The 8,273-nt window shown below is 42.9% G+C and overlaps 1 protein-coding gene across 1 annotated transcript; it reads left to right on the top strand.

Moving 5' to 3' along the window:
* Positions 1-405: 405 nt before the first annotated feature.
* HINT3 (histidine triad nucleotide binding protein 3) lies at positions 406-7,337 on the top strand. Its single transcript, XM_055713198.1, has 5 exons — positions 406-547; positions 1,131-1,248; positions 2,607-2,676; positions 3,510-3,636; positions 5,543-7,337. The coding sequence occupies exons 1-5, from the start codon at positions 416-418 to the stop codon at positions 5,588-5,590; spliced, it is 495 nt and encodes a 164-aa protein (XP_055569173.1). The 5' UTR covers positions 406-415; the 3' UTR covers positions 5,591-7,337.
* Positions 7,338-8,273: the final 936 nt, after the last annotated feature.

Raw genomic sequence — 8,273 nt, 5'->3', positions numbered from 1 at the left:
TCATTTGAGCAAGCTCAGAACGCAGTCAATTTTATGCCTCGTTTGTATATGATGATTTGTTTTGTTAGTGAAAACGGCGGGCAGAGCTCACGTGCGCTTAGCGGTGCCGGAGGGCTGTAACTCGGCGGCCGGCCGGGCGTTTGCTGTGAAGCGCCGAGGAAGCTCCGTGCTTGCCCTGCCGGGAGGCGCGGGCCCGTGCCGGGCCGCAAGGACACGGCCGCCCCCCGGGCCCGCACGGTGGCGCCGCCCCTCGCCGGGGTGGGGGACGGGCCCCCCCGCGGCCCTCAGCCCGCAGCGCCCCCTGGCGGCGCGGGAGGCGCTGACGCAGGCGCGGTGGCGGGTTCCGGCCCCGCCCGCGCTTCTCCCGCCGCCAGGGGGCGCGCGCGACCCGGCCGCCGGGGGGGGGCGGGGGAAGATGGCCGGGGACGAGGCGGCCGGCGCCGCTGCGGGGCCGGGAGCCGGGAACGCCGGCGGCTACGACGGCAAGTGCGTGTTCTGCAGGATCGCCCGCCGGGAGGAGCCGGGCACGGCGCTGCTCTCCTGCGAGGTGGGTGAGGGGCGGCGGCCTCCGCGGTGTCCCGGCGGCGGAGCTCCCCGGCCGCCCCCGCCCTGGCCTCTCCCGCGGGTGCGGGTGCGGTGCGGGTCGGGGCAGCGCCGCGCAGGCTTCGTGGGCCGGGCCGGGCCGTTGTTGTCTGTTGCCGGTTTTGAACGCAGGGCCGAGCTGCGGCTGTCGCCGTGCGGGTCCCGGTGCCCGAGCTGCGGGGGGGCGAGGGGCAGGAGGCGGCGGCCGGGCCGGAACGAAAAGCCCAACGCTGGGGTCCGGTGCCCGCCGGCGGAGGGGGGTGCGGGGGGTGCGGGGGTCCGTGCGGAGGCAGGAGCCGAAGGAAGATGAGTGCCATCCTCCGGCGTTGGCACAGCGGCTGGAGCACCGGAGCGGGAACCCCGACTGCTGAGGTCAGCGGCGGGCACGAGCCGTGCCTGTTCCGTGTAACAAAAACCTGAACGATTTTTTGCTGGTTACCTCCAATATGACATTAAGTGTCACGCTGATATGGGGAAGATGGACTTTGTTAGCAGCTCCACCGGTATCCTCCTCCTAATCAATTTCATGTCTTTGCATCCTTTTTTAGTATGAAGATCTCGTTTGTTTTAGAGACATCAAACCTGATGCCCCCCACCACTACCTGGTGGTGCCAGTGGAGCATATGGAAAACTGCAAAACACTAAAGACAGAACACATACCTATAGGTAAGGCTGCAAGTGTCTGTTAACCGAAAGGAAAATAATTTTGTGCAGCCTTAAGCATCGTGTTGTCAAATAATTATGCCTTTGAGCACCATTTGGTTGAGGGTGTAAATGCAGAAATAGATGGTGTGAGTGAGCGTAGGTAGGGATGTGTCCTTCCTGGGAACTTCCGTGTGCTGTTCTGCAATAGCATATTTTTTTGTGTGGTTCTAGAAGAACATTGCGTGAAATCTCTTCCTGTGGAGTATAGATGCCTGTGCACTTTGTTGGAACTGCAGCTTTGTTTTTAAAGCGTTTATGTGCTGTTTCATTGCGTTTTCTTAGATATATATGTGCAATTTTAAATTATATGGAAAATTACAGAAGAATTTTATCAAATGTATATTTTTTAAAAAGTGCCATGTTTATTTTTCAAGGAAAAAAGAAAGGAGAAAGGAAAATAGTGTTCTAATAAGCTTAAATAATTTTGAAAAAATTAAGTTCTAAAATATTGAAGCTATGATTTATTGTTGATAAGACACTTTTTTTCCTTTTTCTTTTTTTTTCTTTTCCCTTTTCCTTAAGAAAACATTGTTCTGGAATTTGTTTCACAAGAAATGCCTGGCTGCGTGCTTAGTAACAGAAGAAAGTACAGACATACATGCGTGAAGCGATTCCACCTTAGGGAATTTTACAGGTGATGCAAGAAAAGGGTTATAGTTGTGTGTTGCAAGACTTGCATCACTGTATTTCTCCTCTAAACACAGGGTAGTTTTCTCCAGAAAAAAATTTATGTATGTGTTTGGCTTCCAGACAGTTTCTTAGACTTTTGCTTTGAGTTTTTGTATTAGCGTTGTGTCTTTTTACAGGGGTACACTAATGAATCTTTGTCCTAGTAATAAGTAGGATTGACAGTTTTTATTTCATTTTAATTTAAATTTCTGTACTACCTCTGAAACTTCCTAACTTATGCCTGGCTGTACAGGACCTAGAGATCAAAGTCCTGTAGCTCTGTAGAGATATAACACTGCAATTCGTGTAAACATCATCATTATGATCACTCTGTATTTGGGGGTTTTTATAAGGGTGTGGTGATAGCATGGCTGTGGTCAAAGTTCTTAGAATTTAAAAGCATCATTAGTATGGAAATTGGTAACAGTGGCGATTTCTGTGTCAGTTATTGGACAACGCTGTCTTGACAGTCCTTGTTTGATTATGAGTATTTACAGTATTTATATTTTGAAAAAGTTACATTTGTAATCTCAGTGTAATCAGTTTGTTGAAGTTAATATTCTGAATAATACCTTGTTTAAATTACTTGATGACATATGATGTGTAAGATATTACTTAAACATTACATGACATTTATTTGTGTTTAATAGTGAAGAGAATGATGGAAGTTGGAAAAGCTGTCCTCCAGAAAAATAATTTTAGCGACTTGAATGATATAAGGTATGTAACGGAAACCATCTGTGTTTATTGAGTATGTTTTTTACTTTTCAGAATGCTCTTTTAGAGATGGTGGCAACAACTGCAGTAACTGCAGTACTATTTATTGAAGAAATCAGGTCTGTGTTCACTTGTCCCGTGACTTCTGAAGTAGGATGTGCTGGTATTGGATATAAACTTTTTTTCTGATTAATTTCCAGGGCAGATTGCATTCCAACTCTGACATTCTTTCTTGACCACATCTTGGGATAGGGAGGGCACTTCAAACAACTTACCTAAAAGGCTGCTCTTTAATTACATCCTAAAAATATGCTTTAAATCCTAGATTTCGGAAGGGCGGTAAACTTTGTCCTGTTCAAGCAGGGCACTACATTGTGTTTCAATCGTACCTGCATTAATTTAAGCGCTGCACCCTTTAGTTTAAGCCAGTGCCTTTGATAGCCAAGTAAATTTTAACAGAATTTAAATAGTGTAGAGTATAGGGAGCTGAGCCTTCATGATTAAAATAGGTAGGAGCTACATTCATCTAGTGACACTTGGCTTTCCAGCTGAAAGCTAGGTATGGTATATTTAAGATACATTTTGTTAAAAAGGAAAGTTTACAAAATAAAATGTATCTTAAATACAGGCATGTGAAAGAGGAGGTTAATAGGCTTTTGAAAAAGTTCGCTGAGAGCATAATGAAAGAAAAGGGCATGTTTTTGTTCCTGCCTTTATGTACAAAGAAAACACAGTGAGTGAGTTGTTAGTTCAGTTTATTATGTTAAGTAACATACGATGTTCTACTTCTTGAATTAACATCGCCGGTATTTTTAACTTGTTTTTCTCTTCTGAAGAATGGGTTTTCACTGGCCTCCGTTCTGCTCGATAGCCCACTTGCATCTTCACGTCCTGGCCCCAGCCAGTCAGCTGGGATTCTTATCCAGACTTCTTTACAGAATCAACTCCTACTGGTTTATCACAGTAAGTGTAATGCAGATGTGCTTTGCGGTAGGTTTTCGATTGCAAGCTGAAAATGCAGTGTTTTTCTAACATTTAACTATGTCCCAAAATTTTGTTATTACTGTAATTATTAATTACATCTATTTTGTATTAACTATTTGAGATAATATAATGGTAAAAACCTTAACATTTATGCTTCTTAAGGGCAGTGGAGTGCCAGTAACAGCAAGCAGTACAGTAGTTTTGGATCTAATGTGTAGCTTAGGTTAATGTGATGTGCTTCTGAGGACACTTGATAAGTAGTTACTTAATTTACAAGGATAGATTCAAATGTGGTGGACTGTATCGTATATACCCTGGTTCATCAGATTTAGGTGAAAAACATATCCAGTTAATGATTGCTTTTATCAGTTCACATGGTTTTTTTAATCTTGTCTTCAGACTAGAAGTGTCTGCTTTACAAAAACATTGTTTGTAGTGATTTATGTCAGCAGAGATAAACAACAAGACTGAACTGGCACTGACTAAATCACTTTGAAAATCTCTTCCTCGAGGACTAAAGCTTATTCTCACTGCTTTCATGCAACAAAGGAACCTATCCTTGCAATGTAGCTACAGGTCCTGGTCTCATTGCACAGCCCCAAAACAAAGATGCTGAAAAAAGTCTGTCTCATCTAAAAAGAATACAGGCAGCCTCTTATATAAAGAGGAAAAACTTGGCTTCTTCACAGTGGTGCCTCGCTGGAAATCTCACCTAGCTTGCCCAGACATGTCTCTGGTGTTTTGTATGGCATCACATAGATATTTGGCCCTCAAATAAGTATAGCTGTGTAGTTTTACTGCTTACCATCTTGGATTAGCACAGGGAGATATGTACCAAGTTTAGTTATCCAATATGGACGCACTTCAAAAGATACTTTGCCAGATGTTCTTGAGTTGGTTTTGTTTGGTTTGTATTTAATTCTAATGGCTTGAATGTAATACTCGTTTAAGAACACAAAATGAGATTCAGGTAACTTCATTTTCAGTTGCTCCGTGCTTTATCTAGCTTTATTTGCAAATAAACTGCAAGAGCTACTTAAGTCCTGTTAAGTTGTTCCTACCGTAAATAGCTGATTACATTTTTACTATGTGTATTTAAAACATGCCAAATTTAAACTTTTTGCCTTTTAATGAGGTTCCTTTGGAGATCTTAATAAAACCACAAGCCCTAGTTCAAATTCAAAGTTTAATTCAGTGGGACTGGCAAAGAAAAAGCTGCCAGTAAGCGGACTTGTTTTAGAAGTGCCTGTGTTAGTCTCCGTGTGCCCAGTTTGTCCTGCCAGAACAACACTGGCAGACTTCCTTCTACCCTGAGCCTTTCTGAGGGCTCTGTGGGCTGGTGCTGTTACAAAATACAGCCGTCCCAGCTGTGCGCTAGATGCATAAATAGCCATATGATGAGAAATGTATGTGTGAGCGTAATGACATATCCAAAGAATGGATGCATATCTCGTGACATGAGCCACATACTGAATGCACTCCATCCCTCAGCAACATATGTGGCTCGTGTGTGCGGCTCGTTGGGTGATGAGAGGCCACAACATGCCGTTCTGGAACATCTCCCAAAGAAAGAATCTTTGGTCTCACAGCTGGGTTGTTCTGAGCACTGCGGTCTTCTGAGGTCTTTAAAACCACACTGCTTATCTGCTATTTATTTGCTCAAACATCCTCTCACTCTCATAGGTTCTGGTTACTCTTCTGCTCACCTAACTGAAAAAAAGTGTCTGATGTTTAAAGCAATCATTGTATTCTGCTTCTCTTGTATGCTTTGTCTGTAAAAATGGAAAGTGAATGCTCTGTCAGCGTCACTGTTTTTGAAATGGAATTTTCAGTAAACTGAATGTCCATGGTGTAGTTAATGAATTGTTTTCTCTCTTTTTCATAGGCTGAACAACTGATTGAGCGACTGCAAACTGAAAATGCTGCCAGCTGAAGGCACTCTTAGCCTTGTGTCGCTACCCAATTTGTTCTTTGTTGTTGAACTCTGAGTTAAGGTTGCACAGTTTGATGTTGCCAATAGTATACCAGGATTAAAAAAAGCTTTAGTTCCTTATGAGGAACTACCCACATAATTTGTAGCTGCCAGCCTAATTCTCCCATTTGGATACTTCAGTAAGCGTACTTCTCTGACAATAAGGCAATGTATTTTAATTATGATTTTATATTTGTATATATATACACACATAATACCCCCACACACATATGCCCACATGCAGAGAACTTTTCCTAGTAAAAGGCAGGGTATAGCAGCACAATGTATTGCAACTAAGCCAACAAGTTAGTACCAACAGCATGTACCTGGTACCAAAGGAAATATTTGTTGCAGAATCAAGCTTTTATTTTGAAGATACATTGTTCTGAGATTGCAAGTAACATTTAAAACATTTAGTTTCCATCAGTTTTTGTGTGTTACTTATGCCTAGTTGTTAGTAGGTATGTTGCTGAAAGTACACTACTAACTTTCTGGTGCTAAACCACTTCAGTATATTACCTGTCTTACCTGCATGATAGTGACATAGTAAACGTTAATACTATGCCCGAGATGTGATAATGCTATATAACATAGAATATCATTTAAATGTATGTGTAAGTGGTTGTATGTCGGACTTAAAGATCATTTCCCTCTTACATAGACAATATTTGAAATTAGTTACTGTATGTTTACAAAAAATGTGAAGAGTTCAGAGGAACTGATTTAATATACCACTCTTCTGCATGATGGTAGAAACAAAATCCAAATTTTTAGACGGTTCTGACATTGTTCTCACTGGAAGTTCCTTGGAGGTTACTAATGCTTTGGCTAAATTTGATCTCTAAATGAAGTCATAAGAGAAATGAGTCTTTAGTGCAGTGAGTATGTGGCACGCTTGCATAATAGCAATGTGATTTGAATTTGGGATAGCAGGGACTCAGCCCAAAATCGGAACATGTTGGGTTGCTTAAGGGACCTGCTGAACATTTGCCAGCGCTGTATGACTCTAATCAGTAATGCTAGCGCTCTGTTTTTCAACACTATATTAAGGCAGACTGGAAAGTTAAAACTCCAGAAAACACGGAGTGGATTTTCTTCATTCACAGACTGTGTCTCTTGGTGCCTAACTAACCAAGTGTCCTTGGCTGATGCATTTAGATACAGTGGAGGTGATGATGGTCTGCTGCACCTGCAAGCTTCCCTGAACATAATCTTCTCAGTGTCTTCCACTGACCCAGCACCTGTGTTGCCTTAGTGGTACAATGTATTGTAGTACTTTACTGTAAGCTACATGTAATAATACTTCAGAGAGTTCACACCCTTCTGAAGAACAGCATTTCCTACCCAAAAGAGTTACAGCTCTCTCTTCTGTAAGATCTTGTTCCTAACGTCTTATTATTCTTACTAGTGGGCACTCACGTCATTTGCAGCCCTTCAGGGGTTTAATTTGTAACATTAGGAAGGAAGAGTGCGAATTAAAGCCACTGAACTTTAATTGCTTCTGTGCAATAGATTAGGAGGTTTGAGCTGGCTCCTAGCTGTGTGAAACACTTGAAAATTAAGATCTTCCAAGAGTTAATACTGAGTATGTGTTCTGATTTGTAATTAATTTATGTAACTCTACTTAACTGTGACATGTAATATTTAAAGTACCAACATGAACTGCTGTCAGAAAAGATTAATAAAAGAGTAAATGCTCCTCTTGGAATGATCTTCCAGTGCAATGGAATAGTTGACTGTGGGTGTTGACCCTGGATAGCCCTTTGCTTGCTCTTCACCCCTGACCCCAGCAGGATGGGAGAGAGAGTAGGAAGAGCAAAAGTGAGAAAATTCATGGGTCAAGATAAAGACAGTTTAATAAATGAAGCAAAGAGGAAGAAAGAAAAGCAAGGTATGTGATGCACAGGTAATCACTCATGACTTCCCACAAGCAGGCTGGTAGCAGTGGCTGCCCTCACCCTCCACTCCCCTAAAAACCCCTCTCCTCAGCGTTTATTGCTGAGCCTGACGTTACATGGCATGGGGTGTCACTGCTGGTCAGTTTGTGTCAGGTGTGTGGGTAGTGCCTTCTCCCAGCTTTTTGCCCACTGGAGGGGCAGAGCAGGACGAGCAGGTGGCCTTGATGCTGTGCCAGCACTGCTCAGCAGCCTCCAGAACGCTGGTGTGTTACCAACGCTGTTTCAGTCACAAACCCAGAAGCCGAAAACCTTGCAGGCTGCTCTGAAGAAAATTACCTCCATCCCAGCTAGACCCAGTACATGTCAAATGCACATGGAAGCGCAAGGGTCAGCTTGTATATTGTACATTTGAGAAGGGTCCCACTAGTGACAGTAAGGCTGGAAAGGGAAAGGTAAAAATCAGGATATAACCTGGCTTCCAAACTTTGCTGATGAGCAAGATGGGGAATTCAGCTTGTCTCTGACAGCAGCAGACAGGCCTCAAACCAGCTCAAACAACAAAGCATTAAGAGAGTCACAGTAATTACTGAGATGAATGCTCAGTATCTCATTAGTGTTTTCCAGCATAGAATTGTGTTCTATTTTCCTTCTGTATTGACAAGCATTCTTGGACTCGGCAGATAATTTTTTTTTTAATTAGGTGAATAAATATTTTCTCAAAAGCCTATCCTAATGCTTTGAACATG

The sequence above is a fragment of the Falco cherrug genome, chromosome 6, assembly GCF_023634085.1.
Source record: "Falco cherrug isolate bFalChe1 chromosome 6, bFalChe1.pri, whole genome shotgun sequence".
Classification (NCBI taxonomy): Eukaryota; Metazoa; Chordata; class Aves; order Falconiformes; family Falconidae; genus Falco; species Falco cherrug.
The sequence above is the reverse complement of the archived record's forward strand: the minus strand, read 5'-3'. Positions and strand labels throughout refer to the sequence as shown.